Source organism: Excalfactoria chinensis, chromosome 1 (assembly GCF_039878825.1).
Source record: "Excalfactoria chinensis isolate bCotChi1 chromosome 1, bCotChi1.hap2, whole genome shotgun sequence".
Classification (NCBI taxonomy): Eukaryota; Metazoa; Chordata; class Aves; order Galliformes; family Phasianidae; genus Excalfactoria; species Excalfactoria chinensis.
In genome coordinates, this window is record NC_092825.1 from 58,341,713 (window position 1) to 58,360,242 (window position 18,530).

The following is an 18,530-nucleotide window of genomic DNA, read 5'->3' on the forward strand; positions in this document are numbered from 1 at the left end:
AAGCCAGGCTCAAGCATGCCTTTTGGAAAAGGCGATCTTCCCTGACAGCCTTTCTCAGCTCCACAGAGACATATGCTACGTGAGATCAGGAGAATACCTCTCAAACACACGCTGTCTCCTTCTGATTGTTTCAAAGCTTTTCTTTCTATAGTAGCCATACTATCAGCTGTGCTGTCTGGAGTGATGCCAGACTTTAAACCAGCAGGAGTTTCGGGAAGAATCTAGTGTCTGATCTCTTTGCTTAGTGTGTAAATCCAGTTTATTAAAACTAAAACAAACAAGCAAACACAAACTTTGTTCGTATTCATCCTTAGTAATTTTACTGCCAGCAGGCGAGCTGTGGCAGGGAGTATCTTCCTTCCTAAAATGGGTGCTACCTTTATCAGGTGTCCGAGTTTGAAAAAGAAAAAAAAAGGTTTTGTGGGGTTCCATGGGGCACTGAAAAATGTCCCACAAATTCCACAGTATATCGTCTCTGTCATAGCATTGCCTTGTACTGCACTGACATCTGCCCTGCAGTAGAAGCGCAACAGCTTTTATCCTCAAGGTCAGTGTCTGGAAGTGGAACTTATCTTAATTCTGGCATGTCACAGCTTTAATAACCTGTTGCCTCCAGGTACAAAGAAATGTGTTTTCCCTACAACAAGTATCAGTGAGATAAACCCAGAACTAGGAGCAATGGGTTTCTGTTTACAGGGCAGCCTTATACCCAACAGTGAGTAATTTCTCTGAGCCTCTATGGTTACTGCTCAGCAGGTCTCAAATTCCTGCCGACAGGCTGTTGCTCATAATCAACAGTAATCTGTTCTGCACAGGATGGCAGCATATATAATCTTCCAATACAACCAGAATGCTAATTTTCTAATACAACCGTGCAGACCTGGAGTGCCACAACAGAACTTGCTTCTATATGTATGTCTTAGCTAAAAAGAGACCTTTGTGGAAACTAAATTTCATGGAGCCATGGTAGAAAACTGAAGCACTTGAGCTCAAAGGGAAAGAGAGCTTAAAATGATCTGCTCTCTCTGAAATAATAAGCCACTTGGCACTTTCACCTTGGATGGGATTTCCATATATTTGGGGGTCAGTTCAATTGCTTTTCCACCAAAGAGGGTTAAAACAGTAAAAGAGGATAGAGCAAAATGAACAACCTACACTGGCTTTTCAAAAAATGCAATGTCCTTAAAATAATACAGACTATGGAAGCTTTCCTCGGCAGCCAAACCATTGGTGATTTTCCTTTGGTGCTTTTCTGGCTGTACAGTAGTTCCTTATGCAGCTCTTGCAATAATCAGCATAGTAGCCAGTGGTAAAGGAGAAAGAGTCATTTTGCTTTCAGGTTTGCGACAGTTGCCATTGGTTTTGACCTAATGAGAAGATAGATTCCTTTGAGGACCAAATTCTCAGTCACATCGGGAGTAGTGGAAAGAAGACTTTGCCAAAAGCTCTGAAACCTCTTTTGGCTTCAGAAGGAAAACACGTGGCAGCAACCCTTCCATATCAGCATTCACTACTGCTCCACAGTTTATTTATAAGCATGGCATTCTTGTTATTCACAGACAGTTCTAGGTGTGTGTCTCAGGACAGCAGCATGCCCTTGTGGAGGAGGCATTATCTTCCTGCTTCAGATTCTGTGACAGGCCTTACCTGTGACTTGCCAAAAGGAGAGAAGGGTTACTCACTCAATTTTAAGCACTGGCCTGTTTTCCCTGTCTGTTTCCCAGCTCAAGAAAAACTAATAAATAACAAACTAGCTAAACTTTAAGATAGATAGATCCAGTTTTCTTAAGGATATTTTTTAGGTTCTTATTACTGCTAGCAAACAGCCACCTCTGTCTTAAATGCAGTATCACTCCTTTGGGTCTGCATGCTCTTCAGTGCTTGATCCCATTCCACCTCATAGTTCAAGTTCTCTGGAGACAGTCTTCCATTCTGATTAGCTTGAAGCTTTTAATAAACTGACAGAAGTGAGAAATTGTGTGTCATCGTGTGTCACTGAATAATACTGCAGTATTAATTGTATTGTAGAGAGGATAGTGTGTGACAGGCTGGAGGTCCGTCGCTTCAGGACAATTTGCAGAGATGTAGCTGAGGGCAAAACTTAGCCCTAAGACTTCATTTTACTGAGAGATTATTAGCAAATGAAAACGTTATGTCACTGTATTACTCTTGTCCTAGGAACGTGAGGAAAAGGACCCTGGGGTGGGCATCTGTTCTTCAGGGATTCCAGCATCTCTACTAGAACAATGAAATGGCCTTCCATCAGCAGGAAGATAGAAAGGGAAAAATGCTTCCCAAGGTTTTGTTGTGCTGTTTTATCTCTTAGAATATGGGATGTCTCACTACATCTGAATTATGCTCGTTGTCCTGAGCTTATGCTGATAAAATTTTTACATTTCGCTGTTTTATCTGCGTGCAGCAACTTTACCTTAACCACATAAGGTTTAGAAGAGCTTTAGAAAATTAAGCATAGCTACTCAAATGATAAAGGTCTGATTTCTGAGTTTGCCTTTCTAAGATGTAATCTGAGTTACACACATCCTATGACAAAAACACTCAGTAGTGATCTGAGATCATTGTCATATAGGCTCTAATATCATGATTTGAGAAAAAAAAAACCTATTTCTCAAGACTTATCAGAGCTGCACCCACTTGAAGAAGATCTCTTTCTTTCAAAGACATAAAACATCCAGAGTATGAGGAGTACAGGAGATCTGTGTTTAAACCTATAGCAGACAATCTGGTTCATGCTGAACCCCTGGCAAGTGCCAGTTTGGAATGTCACAAAGAGGCTATTTGACGGCCAGAAAAACACCATAAGAGCATTTTTGTGTATGATGTTAACCCTCCTTCTGAAAGGCAAAGGCTTCTTGATTACAGCTATCATTTTAAAAAATATGTTTCAGATTAGGGCATAATATTTTCAAAAACAGTTATTGCACAATTTGTGTTTCCAAAATTCAGTTTCACTCTTGGATTCTGCCTCTAATTATAAATCTCTTCCTCCTCCCTTGTCCTGTTCTATATATAAATCACACCCACTTGTGATAAAGCTTTCTGCCATAACAGTAAGGCAGTGGGGCGGGGGGGAACAGCTAACCTGTCGGAGCACTGAATGCACTTGGCTGTTGCTCATAATGCTCCAAAGATGTAATTATCACATGCGTGATGAGTACTACACCTGCCACATCTCTTTTGCTTTAATAAATAAAAGAGTCCTTAAATGCAGCAGAGCTTCCTTACTGGGAAGCCATCGTCAGAGAGGTCATCAGAGGACTTCATCCTCCCTGTACTTAACTTTCCACTGGGCAAGTACCCCATTATATCTTCCTTGCTCTCTTTCTACCCCACCTGAAGTGTCCTCCTATGAAAGTCTTTCCCTCTCCTTTTTCAGCATGGAGCCTTGTCCCACATTGCCCTATTTTTTATTCTTTTTCTTTCTCCTGGCCTTGTCTGATCCTTCTCGTTGCCTGCAAATCTGATCCATTACAGTAGGCAGGCCATTTTAAGCAAGACTTCCCAGTAAGATGTTGGGATAGCATGAACATTAAGAGCATGCTCTGTAGGTGCTTCACCAACCATCCCTATTACAGTTCCATTGTCTCCTCAGTGTAATTTAGTATTCTGATCAGCCAGTGCATTATTTCTTCTTCATCAAAAGAATTCTTGAGTGTGTCTGTGACCACGCTGCTGCCTAGTGTGTGGCCTAGACAAGCTGACTGTGACACAGCAAGAAAGATGTATTCAGTGTGAAAGCTTTTATTTTTATTTATTTCGACTTGGATCTTCTGCTGGTGAAATGTTCCTATCACTAAAATCTCTTCCACATAAGGAAACTGACCCGTCATTCTTTGTCAGTGACCAATGTTCTCAAACAGTTTCAAGACTACTACAGGAGGTAGTGTTGCATGCTTTAAGAATTGCTTTCCCCTGCGTCTGCTAACACAGCTCCATTTTTAAGCCAGTGCAGGGAGACCGTTGCTGACTGTTGTCAATGATGAATCACTTTCCTATCATAGAGGGAACCTTAAGAAATGCTTCCATTCAGCAGGAATGTCTTATTCACACTTACTCTCCAGATCTTCATTTCTTTTGTTACTGTTTTGTTAGTGGATTTTGAAGCTTCCTAAATTATCTCTGGTGAATGTCATTTCATCCACATACCTTTGTTCTCTCTCTGCCCATACCAGTGTGTACACACCACAACAGCCTCGGAGCTTCTGGGGCTTACAGGACAAGGAGCAAGCAGGGCAAGGTAGTGGCTGTAGAACTAGGGTTTGTCTCTAGCTTTGCCTGTGATTTCTTGTAGAAGGCTAATGAGATTATTGAAGAGAATGATCCTGAGTGCATGGAATTAGATATTTAAACATGTATATAGTGGGAGCATGGCTCAGCTTTCAGCAGTGTTAAATAACCAGAATTTCATTGACAGAAACAGAATTTCTAATTGTTCAGCCTATTTACATTCAGATTGCTTTACACAGATAACAGAGACAAATAAATGTGAGTGTTATTATCTAAGTCTGAAAACATTCACCATATACTGTTTTCCCTTCAATTGCTATGAGAGAAAGAAAACACTATTTTCCCCATGGCTTCATAATGTTCTTATATATCTTGAAGTGACAGGTGATATGTGAAAGCAGCATGTCTGTGTGTATAAGTAAGTCATATATATTTTAATAGATGTATATAAACAACTAGTGACTAGAAGAAAAAAAAAAGAGTCGCACTCAAAAAACAGACTTAGTAGATGTATGATAACCCTAGCTCTAGGCCATGCTTTGACACAAGAGAAAGGCTATTTGCTGATCTTTGTAGGTGGTAGACTCCAACCACAGCATGACTTCTGCTTCGTAACTCCCACCAAAAAAAGGTTTGAATATCGGAGAATCCTAATCCCATCCAGAGCCCACATTGCCTTACGAGGGATTCCAAAGGAAAAGAGTATACAAGCAAAAAAATAATTACGCTTGTTTCCGCTATTCTCATAAAAGCCTAAGAGGTATGGGAAAGCTTCAGAGACTTTAACGGCAATTCTTATCTTTCAGGCATCGGATCTCCAAATCTAAATTTAGGTAAGTAAAACCAACTTTTGTTTTCTTCCTTTGCACTGGTTTTGTTCCTTACCTTGTGAAGGTTCTGTTCCTACAGTTGGTTCCATTACTCTACGCTGCTTGACTTTCAACTGACAAAGTCTGAATATTCAGGTTATTTGTGAAGTGTGTCCTTTTACTGTGAGACATGTGAAGTATCTGGTGATATTTCCTCCTCTGTTTACTTTAAGCACTTAGCAATGTGCAACAATCTGCACAGGAACTGAGACAAGGCTTAAAAAGTTACTTAAATAAGGGACAGTGATGTAAATTCAGGAGTCTGCATATGTACGTATTGCCAATATGCATCCTTCTGCAGAGTGTTGCATACTCGATCACTTTCATACAGTCCATGGATTTAATTATGCCAGGTTTAAGCACAAGAAAACACTTGTATCACCACATGGTGATGTTCCTTCTCCATTAGTGCAAAGTACATGCAAAACTGTGAGAGTGCTGGTGGTTTAAGGACAATGTAAACATGTATGTTGTGACCATTTTGAAAGCTGAAAGATCATTTCCTGTCCACAGTCCACTTGCTAAACACACAGCCCTGATTAAATGCTTGAGCTACCTAGTCTAGATACAGAGCTAATTACAAAGCTAAAACAGCCTGGATTTTATTGCCTGTTAAAATGCTGTTGCAAAATTCTCAGCTGGTGTGCAGTGTGCACATTGCCTGGCTTTATTTTATCTATATGCTGAGCCCTGACCTCACGTATCGCCACTGGAAATTATATGTAAGAATGGACTAACCAAGAGATGTTCTCTCCTCCTCTGTCCTGTGATGTTTATGTGTGCATCTCCAGAGCACACATGCTCACCTATGTATATGATGTATATAATATCTATATAAAACTATTAGTTTTATTATACAGTGGCAAGTGTTGCCTGGAAACTGGTTGCTATGCAAGTTAAATTCTGAGGAGTAGGAGGTGTGTAATTAGCTTTAAATATCTTCGGTGGTTAGTAATTACCCTCAGAAATCAGTGACACAAGAGAACGTCTTCTTGGAAGGCAAACTTTAAAAGATCTGTTGATTAACAAATGGTATCCTTAGTTCCAGGCAAGAAGGTGAAATGCTGAGGTCCCCTAAATCTTTCTGTTCTGAGTTAGCTCTGGGATTATGCTAGTTTCTGATCATTGCCAAATTCTGGATAATTTCCACAGGTATTTTATTTGATCTCACATCTCCAGTTGTACACCTCCCATTGTACACTATGGGAATCTTTTCATGGACTGCTGGGCCAAGTTTCATATGAGGCCATAGGGGAAGAATGACGATTTTTGTGAGAATTGGACTGAAAGACATCTCAGGGTAGCTGTGATAGATGTCTTAATCAGATTAAGGTATTGCTTGAAGAGGTTTATTCACCCTTAGATGTTGCAAATTGGTTTAGGACTAACTTTATTCCTAGAGCTAAAGAAAGGATGATCACAACTGTCGACTCAGATGAGAGTAAGAGTATGTTTCTCAGGGTGAACTTTTAAGTTATTCCCTACCATTTTCGAACAATGAATCAAGACTAGAGTCTCTCTCACAGAGATTTGCAGTAGCCTAGGGATCTCTATCTGAAAAGCACTTTTTCTTTTCTAATTTTTTAAGCCGCTACTGGCGCCGATGGAATCGATTCTGCAGACGAAAGTGCCGTGCTGCTGTCAAGTCCAATGTGTTCTACTGGTTGGTGATCTTCCTTGTGTTTCTGAACACCCTTACCATTGCCTCTGAACACTACAACCAGCCAGACTGGCTCACAGAGGTTCAAGGTGAGGAGAGTGTGATGGTTCTGTTCATCTTGGTCAGTGTTAGGAAAGAGGGCTGTAGCAGGAGCTGGTGTGTTAGGCTACACAGTGTAAAAGGAATATGCACAGCTGTAAATAGTCCCCTTTCTGAGGAGGATCTTAAACAACACAACAAAATCTCAACCCACATTAGGAGAGGTTTCGGGGAAGGTATGAATCCCTCATTTTTAAGCAAAGTGATGTTCCACTGGGTGTAGGTGAAATCAGGACCTTACGGTAAATGAATATCTGCAGCCATTGGATTTCTAATTTATGGATGACTACAAGTTTTCCAGGATCTTCCCTGAAACTGCGTTTATGAGAAATTCTGACTACCAGGAAAGTGGCAAAGAGTGATTTTTGAAACTCTCCATTCTGCAGAACAGTTGAATCCTCACTGGATGTGAGAGCAGCTGAAAGGCTTAATTAAGCAACAGCAGGTAGCACAGCAGCTCTTCTATTCCCACTCCCATCTGCAGATGACAAGTGAGATGGGAGATTGAGCATGGGAAGGCATATCCCTGCTGCGGAGGTTGTGCGGTTGTGTAATACATCACAGCTGTATCTGCAGTACATAAGAATTGCTGTAAGCATCCTTGTAAAACATTTCTGTGTATGAGATGCCCACACCTTGTAAGTCTGTTCTTTGACCCAAGCTTGGATAAGGCTACTCTTTCAGACTGATCCCAGAAGGAGGTTCTTACAGGCAAGGGTCAGTAATTAATCTGTGATGATCTTTTGATTAAGTTTCCTTAATCTGTTTCTGTTTGTTTTTCATGAGACACTGCCAATAAGGTGCTGCTAGCTCTTTTCACGGCAGAGATGCTGCTGAAGATGTACAGCCTCGGTCTCCAGGCCTATTTTGTGTCCCTCTTCAACCGCTTCGACTGTTTCATAGTGTGTGGAGGAATCCTGGAAACAATTCTGGTTGAGACGAAGATCATGTCACCACTGGGCATTTCTGTGTTGAGATGTGTTCGGCTATTAAGAATATTTAAAATCACAAGGTACTTTTGTGATTCTTTCAGAATGTATGAGAGCAACACAACATGCGTAGTTTCAAGTCACTCGCATGGTGCTTCTTTCACCTATTCTACCATTAACTGGGTAGTGGGAGAGCTAGGCGAATGGTCCTTGTCTTCTGTCAACCAAAGCAGGATGGGGAGGGCTGAACAGATTAAATGTTCCTGATTTGAGTTGGATTGGTGAGAAATTGGTTGTAGGGGACTGAAGATACTTGATACCATGTTGATTAACCAAAATCTGGGAGGGCAATGTGAGTCTGTACTCTGAATTTCTACGTAAATGACCAAGTGAAAACAAAAGAGCAGTTTGCCTTGTGACGTTTTCTGTTTTTTTATGGGTGACAGAGCCTGAAAGACTACTGTGAGCCAAAACAACATTTGAATGAGCAACTCAAGCCAGCTTCAGGAGTCTTAACTATGACCTAAGTGTCAACACAAGCAGCTATAGGCAAAAGGTGTTGCCAGCCTTTTTCCTTTAGAGAAGTTTGGCATGAAGCAGCAGCTCTACAAAGAAGCCAGACTTTTCCAGACTCCAGTCTCTCCTATTTTTGCTTTTCTTTCTTTCTTTCTTTCTTTCTTTCTTTCTTTCTTCTCTCCACAGTGGTGCCTATTAATCAGTTACTTCTTCCTGCAGAGATGCACTTCCAAAACATCAGCTTGATTTGGAAGAGTTTTTCAGCTTGAGGGAGGTTGTAGAAGACATCATCTCCTTTCTTACCCATATTGGAGCTCTTGGAACAAATCTGCCTATGTGGTCACTCACAGTAGCACAGGGCCTGCTTTTTCCCATTTGAGCACTGGTCAGCATCTTATATCAAGCTTGACCGAGGTGATGATAGAGTGAATTTTATGCAGGCTCAGCTACAAAAACGTCCCTAGAATTGCTGCAAATTCCCCCGAAGGAAATTTCTGACAAATTTGAGATAAAAAACACAGGGCATGAGAAAAACACCACCAGAACTGGAAGGCAGTCAAGATGGCAGAGCTGTGAGGCAGAAAAAACAATGGACTTGGACTCTCATATTGTACAAAATTTACCCTTAAAGCTTCTGAGCCTCAAATCTCTGGCAGTGCTGACTGTTTTCAGAGTCAAATGGCAGAGACAGAAAATCAGTTTACAATCTTGAAGAGAGCAGCCAAATCAAGCTAGCACCTACTAAAACAGAAAAGAAAAGAAAAAAATAGGTAGTCTTATTTAGACGTGATCACAGGAGAGAGAAAAACGTTCCAATTGACAAGAATTTCCAGCAAGAGAGATGTCTTTGCCCTTTCAGAAATAGTAAAGGTCTCTGGTCCAGGGACTGTTTTTCCTGGATCTTTGGGATTGAAAACTATCATCACTGAGTCCCAGGCCTGGTTTCTGAGGAAACCAGTAGCTGTTTCAGGCATTGGGTAATCAGATATACCCAGGGCAACATACCAACAGCTATAAAAGCATAAGCTTCTACATAGCGTGCTGAAGAGGTCATTGTTTTTTCTAGGCATATCTGCACTCCTACACAAAATATATCTAGCTAGTAGAATTCTCTAGTAGAAAGGAAAATGCTAAGAGAATATCATTAATACTTTAGGAGGCTTCATCTATCAGAATACTCAAATATTCCTAAATATTCTGGCAGAGATGTAAAGTAGGAACCAGCCAGCAACAGGTCTAGTTATACTTACCTCCCTTCTGCAGCATATCTGAAATCCAGTTTTTCATAGAAGAAAATACTGCCTGTAAAACACCTTGTGATTTGTGCAGGTGTCTATGTGTAAAGCACACTCAGAGCTGAGGAGTAATTCACAATGAATAATACACTAATCAGGTTTTCCCTTCTTTCCTTTTCCTCAAATACTGGCAAGCAGGCTGCACTAGTTTCAGATTTGTACATTTTTTAATTATTTGTAATTTTTTCCATGGTTTTTCTCCTCTGTGGGTGAAGTTCACCCTCATGTGGAAGGCCTTAGCACAAGCCTCCAAAGCGGCACTTCAGGCCCACTCATGTCAGACTGGAGGGGAGAGAATATTCTGGCATTAAAGCAAAAATTTTACTTCGGATGTTCTCCAATAGGATATAATCTTTTCCATTATTCACTCTGCTCTACACACAGTGATAGTTTAGTGATATTTACATTATCGATACTGCTGGAAAACACCATCTGTGTGGAATGATAATATAGAAAGATACAATCTTTTAAAGGTAGGAAGGATAGTGATGATGATAGTGTAATGTTTTATGTCAAATGTGTATTCATGAGCTGTGACGTGGACATACAGTGGAGACAGAAATAGTGATAATGAGGAAAATTAAAAAGGCATAAAGCAGGGAAAATTCTCTGGCAAGAGTATGTCAGTAGTTAGCCTAACCATTAATATATCTGTGTGGATTCTCTGCGATAAACACCAAGCACAAACAAATTCTGGGTGCTTTAAGATAATACACTTCTAGGAAAAGCACAATATATATATATATATATTTATATATATATGTTTATATATATATTGTATATGTTTTGAAGGTACATCAATTTTCTTGCAACAGTTTACTGATATTTGATATTTCAAACCTAAATCCTACCACTGTATATGTCAATGTTAACTGTAGGGAGGAGAGGCAAGGCACCTTTTTTTGTACCTGCTTTCAAAATGATTTTATATTGGATGAACAGTGTGGGAAGCTTTCCCACAAAGAGGCTTCCAGCTGTCACTACTGTTTTAAGCTCTGCATTTGTGATTGCAAGTATCATAAAGCCATAGTGAAAGCAATGAAGAAGAGAGAGAAGGGAATAAAAGAAGACATTAAGTTCTAATCCAGTTCTGCATTTGATTTCTATGTGAGGTGTTGAGCAAACCATTTAACATCTCTGCATCTTATTTCTCCCATTTGAAACAAGGATCATAATCATGTCCTTCTCACTGGAGTTCTGCAGTACCTCTTTCACTGCCATTCTGGGAGATGTTAGCAAGCACATTCATTTCTGTACTGTTCAGAGGAAGCAGCAGTGCTTTCTTTTATACCTGCCATTATATGATGCCTGGTCCAAAATCTGATTTCTTCCTTGACATCTGTTGTAACTGGTGTGTTTTTTTTCTTTGTAGTGCATTAACCAAAGAGCACAGAGTGGAAAGAGAGTCCTTGTTTGGGCTTCTGTTGCCAACATAAGGCTCTTTATTTTAACGAGTAACCTGAGAGGTTTTGACGGAGTGTTTGAGTTAGCTCTACAATTGTGTAATGTGGCAGGTGGTTACCTCAGTTCAAGCTTCCGGGAATCTGAGATAAGACCATTGTGACTTCCATATCCTAGCTGGGTCAGTCATTCCCTATCCTTCCTTTTTTCTCTTTTCCCCACACTTCCTTATTGGTTTATTTACTTTTCTGATGGTGCTGTATTTATAGCTAGCACTCAGAGCACAGAGAAGAAAAAAAACAGCACTGAGCTTATCATCAGGTCATCTCCATTAATTGCTCTAAAGTTGATTAGTTACATAGGAAACTGAATCTCAGATATGGAGCCATTTGTAAGAATTGCAGAGCTGATAAAAGTCTGTGCAGCTGTGCTGTAAGATAGCAAGACACTTAAGCTTAAAGCAAGTCATTGAGACTGTTCAGATGGGTAACAGCTTTACTGTATGTCTGTTAAGGGCATGCGTGTCCTGACTGACATTGGAGGGCCTGGTGATATTCTAGACCCCACCAGTTTTCAGTTTTGAGCATGCTAAATTCAGTCCAGTTTCATCAGAAATTATTTTTCTCTTTTCCTGTGTCACTTTCTCTTCCTCTCACGGTGTTAGTGTCATGAACTGTAAGCATAAACACAAACATAGTGAGCTGTTACATAGCATATCCAATCCTGACATTTGGTGGCACCGGGCCCACAACTTCCATGCCCTTACCTCTGTTCTGTAGTTTTTCAGTGTTTGTCTCTTTAATTGCAGTTAAACTTTTAAATCACTCTGGTTTTCTCTGAAGTGCTAAAGCTGGGCTGGAGGGAAAACATCACAGTTCTCTTTGAAGCTCAGCACTTGGAGTTGCTGAACTTCAGAGGACATGGCAGTCCCTCTGCAGGTCAGATTGCTAACCTTTACAAAGTAATTGGGCTACCTGAATATTTGTCTGCCATGGGACAACAAAAGCCTTCTTATTACCCTGGCGTTTGAAAACATTCATTTCAGCAGGATTTTAAGAATCCTTGTCTCTAATGACCACATTGCCTTCAAAAAAGATGGGTTTGTATGTAGAATTATCCAACCTCCTCCACGAAGTGAGAATGCTAAACATGTCTGACATCCTTCCAAAACAGAGCTTCCTTCTCCGAGGAAAAGACATCTAGAATTTCAGAATCTTCTAAGGAGAGAAGGGTTCACTGTTAAAAGCTTTGGGAGAAGGGAGTGGAGGATGTCAACCATGTTATGATCTCAGATCATGGTAGGAAGCCACAAAAGATGATGCTAGAAGGAAGACTTAGCAACTTAGACATCACAAACATTACTGGCTTGCTGTCCTGTGCAAGCCACCCAAGGCTGTACTGAAAATGAGGTGACTGGAAATCTGGTCTGAAATATCTGTCAGACTCAGAAGTACATTCAGTAGAAGTGTTCATGGCACAATAAGCAGTAGGATAAAAATGTCTGAGCAGATACCACGCTGAAGTGGAAGCTGCTTCGTTGGCGATGTGGTTAATTCTTCTCAAAAAGGTAGCATTTTTCCAACACATGGCTACACTGCTGGTTCGCAAAGGTGAGCAAACAATCTGACACCTTAGAGTAGAGCATGCTACTTGCATCACTTTGAATCCTTAAATGGGATCAAAGGGGCTAGGAGATTCTGCTTCTGCATCGTACATCAGTCAGATGTGGGCATTAACCTGAATACACTGAGAAGATCTTAGCCATCCTCCCTATCTAATGATAGCTGCTCAAAAAGCAGGAGTCTCAATTGCCTGGTCGTAAGTCATTTGTCCTTTTCTCAGTAGCTGATCTAAGTGGACTTCACCACAATCATTTCCAATGAATTTCTGTTAGTCCCAGAGAACAAAAGAAAAATCTGTTGATTTCGGTTATTGTGATCAGCTGGTGCTTTGTTGCACTAGGGATTCTGGAAATATCTTGGCCATCTGTATTTGAACCCAGCTCTAAGCCCCTCCAATATGTTCTGCAGCCTACCTGAGCAAGTATGAAGGGTTGAGAACCCTAAAAAAGCAGTGATAGTGAGCAAAGAAAACTGAGGCCGTTAGGGGTGTAGATCTGGAGTCTCCCTTTAAGGGACCATATAAAACAAGTGTTGCAGTATATGAAGAACCTTGAGTATCTTCCTTGTTCTCAGTTCCAGAAGGCTTAGCAACCTCTGTCTGTGTGTGAGCCCAAGTGCACAATCACACCATATTTTGGACATGTTTGTATTTGTATCCAAACTGCTTCCCCATCTGTTCCGCTCCTTATTGCAGGCCATTCTCTGGAGTGAGGTATTCTGGCATGCCACAACATCTGTGAGTGTTGTAATGAGGTTGGTTAGAATGTAACTCACTGAAGCGGCAAGAACTAATCACCGTATATTGATATAAGATTTTCAGAGACTTAGATGGAGAGAGCTGCAATAATCTTCTGGGTGTGCGCATCAAGTAGGGGTGGAGGGAATGTGCACGTGTGGTAGTAAAATTACTCATTAGCTGCAGTAGATCTCATTATCTTAGGGAAGTACATCAGTGATTCACTGCTTAACAGGGTATTTGAAAATGCCTGCTTATGCACAGGAGGCAGCCAGAACCAATATCCTGTGCAGGCCAGAAGCACCTGTCTTGGAGTGAAGAAATTTTAACCACTTCTGTTTTCTCTCCCAGATATTGGAACTCCCTGAGTAACCTAGTGGCTTCACTCCTGAATTCAGTCCGTTCCATTGCCTCTCTCCTGCTGCTTCTCTTCCTCTTCATCATCATCTTCTCACTGCTGGGGATGCAGCTTTTTGGGGGCAAGTTTAACTTTGATGAAATGCAGACCAGGAGGAGTACATTTGACAACTTCCCCCAGTCTCTCCTCACTGTGTTTCAGGTAAGAGCATGAGCAGGTTCAGATGGGACCGACGTATTGTGCTGTAAATGGGGAGAGACAGACAGTAGGTCCTGTACCCTTCTTCTACAGCCTGGTAGTCTCTAAGGCTGTGCATCATTCTGATAGCTCCAGGATCAAGGCACCATGCTGCCAGCAAAGGGGCATTCCCTCCCAAAGTGGGGAAATATCATAAAGCCATCGGGGCTTATCAGAGTAGTAAATGAGAATGGCCATTGCCATGTTCCAGAGCCTTGCCTGCAAGCCAGAGCCCATCCCTGCGGCTGTTCTCACCCCTTTCACAGTACTGGGGAACAAATATGTGCTCACTGCACCAGTGAAGAAATTATATAGCTTTCAAGCTGACTACAATTTTGAGAGTGATCAGCCAAGAGCATCAGGAACGTGATTTCACACACAAGGTGAAGGGATGTGTATGGGAGGGCTGTGCTGACTGCTGTCCTCAGTGCTTTAGCTGTGCAGCTTGTCTGAAACAACAGATGTGGAGGAAAGTGCCAAGGTGAGGTGGGGAGACTCAGACAAAGATGTCTTGGGGAGCCATTTGGGTTCAGCCATCAGTCTTCAAGGGGACATCTCCATTTGTTTTTTTTAACAGTTCTAGTGTCCTTTTTGCATTCTCTCATTTTGCTTTTAATTTGCTAAATGGATGCAGCCAGAGTTTCCAGCCATCCTGGGGGGGGGGGGTGATCTCTAGGATAGTCAATATCTTTCTGTTAATGGGGTTTTCAAATTCTCTGTGTGGTCTAACACTGTATCCCTTATTGGTGGGAATGTGTCATTTAGATCCTGACTGGGGAGGACTGGAATTCGGTGATGTATGATGGGATCATGGCTTATGGCGGCCCCTCTTTTCCAGGAATGTTGGTCTGTATTTACTTCATCATCCTCTTCATCTGTGGGAACTGTATCCTTTGATGCTACTCTTTTCTCCAAATGGGGCTGAATTTAAAGTCACCCTTTATTACTTTTGCTGTGCCAGAAAGTAATTAATGTTTTACCTTACATCTTCACCTTTACCCTAGCTCAAGAATTTGGCTTTGTACTACCAAAAGTTAAACAAGTTTATTTAATCGTAGCTAGTGCTAAGCCTTCAGGCATATAAACATTTGTAAGAGCCAGCTACATGCTGGTTCTGCATGCCAGTTTTTATTTAGTACCTTTACATATTTAGTGTTTTTATTTCTTAATTACCCCTGATTCCCTCATAGGTCTTTCTTTCCTGCCTTCCTTATAAACGAATCTCCATCTACCTGCTGTACTTACTGTGTATTTTTGCTTTAGCTGCCGTTTCATTAACATGTTCCATTTGCCTTCATCCAAACCTTTTGTACATGTAATGTACAATATGCTATATGCAAACTCTGTAATAGGAGTAACATATGTTTGACACCATTGATTTATGAGAGATCATGTATTAACTAGCATAAAAACGAGAAAGAACCCTGTTCCATTTCACTTACTGCAGTGTGTTTGATCTTCAAACAGAAAATCACGTAATCTGTTATCTACTATCCTGAGACGGTATTAACTTGAGTTCTCTCTGGATTCAGGATGAAGTGATGGCATGGTAAATAACCAAGAAGCACAAAGAACACCCCATGATTAGGCTATGAGTGTCCTTTCATAGGAATTTGCATCAAACACAGAGCCATGGTTCAGTACCATATCTCAGTTTGCTCCAAATTTGTTCATGTTTAGTTTCTGTTTCCCTAATAAATAGCCCTCACGTGTCAGAGGTGATGTTTCTTTTTATTCTGATAGAGCTACCTTGTAGTTTCAGCCCAGCTCTTCCAACCTTTCTTCATAATTCAGCTCTCTCAAACTGTTATGTGACATTTTGGTTGACCTGCATGCCCTCTCTTCAAAGTGAGATGGTGCAATTCCACTTATCTGAAGGTCAAGGGAGGCTGTCTGCCTGACAGCTTTAAAAAGCTACAATTTGGATCTCCTTGTGAACTGCAGAGGAAAATGTGAGCCAATTCCACATGCTGGCTGACTTTGTAGCCATTAGACCTTGGAGCTTTGGGAGAGGAGTGGCTGTATTTCCAGACTAAGCCTTAAACTGGAGTTTACTGAGAACCAATGGCATAATGAGACCTAATCTAAAGAAATCTCTTTAAGAATCTGGTGTTCAAATTTATAACACAAGAACTTAACAGTGACTGGCAAGACAAGAAAGTAAATGGCATTACTTACCCTTCAGCAACATGTGCATGACTAGTTTGTATTGCAGCTTCCATGCGTGGGCTCTCTGCTAGGAGACGGCAGAGTTGCCAGCCCAATCCTTTTATACTCAGACTAAATGAATTTCTTTTGTTCCCTCAGAAATGCTAATGATAGCGCTATCCTTACTGTCCTTAAAACCTACATATGTCTGTGGGAAAGGCTATAATGAGGTTGTCCAACTCAAGCATGTAGGCCAAAATTGGAAAGCCCAGGTGCCTAATGGTATGAAGATCTTGAATATGGGAGTTCTTTAAGAAAAATGACCTGCACCTTCAAAGCTGCAAGGCATCCAGGGCTCCCCTTATCCTTCAGTGCAGTTTGTTTCATAAAGCAAGACACTATGGAAACCAAAAACTGAAATCTAAGTGTTTAAGTCTGGACTTGCATCTTTTTTATCAGTCATTCTGTTGTGAAATTTTGGAAACCCTACACAGAGTGTTAGACATTTAGTTGGAAGGTGTCGGTTCGCCATGCTCAATATGTGCACCCTGAACATTTGTGTGAATTGGAAGTTTGGAAAATCCAAGAGATCCGATGACAGGTTGCTAAAAAATTTCAATTAAAACACCTTCAGTATAATGTTGTTCTGCAGTTTTCAAGCCTGTTTTCTTTAAGTAGCACACAGACATCCTGCTGAATGTATTTTTGGCCATTGCTGTGGACAACCTTGCTGATGCGGAGAGTTTAACATCTGCACAGAAGGAGGAGGAAGAAGAAAAGGAAAGGAAAAAGCTAGCTAGGTAAATCCATGTGCATCCACCTCAAAAGCATGCACTTGTATATATGTCCATATATAGAACCTAACGCATTATGCTTATATATATGTGCAAGTATGTAATATGTTTAAATTTACTGTGTGTGTATAAATTACATAAATATGATTAATGTATATATAATTATATATATATTTTTTAAGTAAAATAATTCAAAGGACAAGAAGGCGTTGGGAGTTGGGAATCACAATTGCAATGATGAGAGCATAAGAAAGAAAGGCTAAGCGACTAGTGAGACTTCAGGGCATCAGTAGTTAATGAGTACAAAATGGTATTGGTGTAACAGTGCTGTTTGAATATTCCTATTACCTCCTGATTGCTCTGGACCACAAAGCAAGAAAAAATTTCAGACTCCCATGACACAAGATTCAGTGAATTCCTTCTTTTTTTATGTCATACACTGGAGAAAAAAATCTAGCTGGTTCTGTTAGTATTTCTGCAGACTCTCAGGAGACATGAGCTGGATGTAGAGATTCTCTGTCATTCCCTGTTGGCAGCCATTGGGATGTCTTTCCTAACTGGTTACTTCAGTTTACTTCTGGGCTATTTGAAGGGGATCCTTTGTGCTGATCTTTCTGCTGTGTCCTGCACACCAGTCAGAAGAGTCTCTTTGGCTCAGGAAGTGCAGTGAGCAGCAAAACCTTGTAGGTAGCCTAGTGTAAGTCCACAAGACAGGGTTTGAAAACATTTCATGCCATTTTTATTGAGTAAACAAAAAGAAAATGTCTAGTCAAATACCTAGAACATGCATGCACACGAAAACACGGTCACCTACTTCTCCATGTGCACTCTCATACACATATATAAACACATGCCACTGAGAAAGCTATGAAGTAAAAAGATACTATATGGAATTTGAGCAGAAGAGGACAAGGTGAAGCCACTGAAATATAAGCTGAACTCAGAACAGAGGTGCCACTCAACTGATGGTTCTCTTGGTGTGTGCTGTACTACATAAAACAGCTTTTCACCTTTGTAACTGTTTTCTTTTTATCTTGTCAAATTGTTAGGACTGCTAGTCCTGAAAAGAAACAGGAGATAGAGAAAACAGCTGTGGAGGAGGAGACAAAGGAGGAGAAAATTGAGCTGAAATCAATCACTGCTGATGGAGAATCTCCACCTGCTACAAAGGTCTGCTGCTAGCACCAGTCTATGAAGAGATGATGCAGACAGCCTGGGTTTCTAGGGGAATGAAAACCCTCTGCTTTGTTTGTCTTTTCTTCTTCTGTTTCTGTTAGATCAACATGGATGACTATCAGCCAAATGAAAATGAAGAAAAGAGCCCATATCCCACAACAGAAGCACCAGGTATCTCTCTGTTTCCTCTTATTCTTGATCTAAAAAAAAAAAAAGTTCCAATTGCTAGTGCGCATTGAGACAAATTATGATATCAAGATGATCTTGCAATGTCTTCATGATGGGAGAAGGTGATGCAGTTCAATTTGTAGAATCACAGAATGGCTTGGGTTGAAAGGAACATTAAAGACCATCCAGTTCCAAACCCCCTGCCATGGGGCAGGACACATTCCACTAGATCATGTTTCCCAAAGCCACATCCAACCTGGCCTTGAACACTTCCTGA

At 40.8% G+C, this 18,530-nt stretch overlaps 1 protein-coding gene across 15 annotated transcripts in view; it reads left to right on the forward strand.

The window, feature by feature from the left end:
* The window catches only part of CACNA1C (calcium voltage-gated channel subunit alpha1 C), a 424,545-nt gene that overhangs the window by 311,199 nt on the left and 94,816 nt on the right, over positions 1-18,530 (forward strand). For all 15 annotated transcript variants that reach the window (XM_072360924.1, XM_072360945.1, XM_072360915.1 and 12 more), the window contains 8 exons: positions 5,052-5,078; positions 6,703-6,863; positions 7,660-7,885; positions 13,724-13,931; positions 14,733-14,853; positions 16,801-16,915; positions 17,959-18,079; positions 18,187-18,256. In XM_072360924.1, the coding sequence (XP_072217025.1) occupies positions 5,052-5,078; positions 6,703-6,863; positions 7,660-7,885; positions 13,724-13,931; positions 14,733-14,853; positions 16,801-16,915; positions 17,959-18,079; positions 18,187-18,256 (1,049 nt within the window). The remainder of the gene's footprint in view (positions 1-5,051; positions 5,079-6,702; positions 6,864-7,659; positions 7,886-13,723; positions 13,932-14,732; positions 14,854-16,800; positions 16,916-17,958; positions 18,080-18,186; positions 18,257-18,530) is intronic.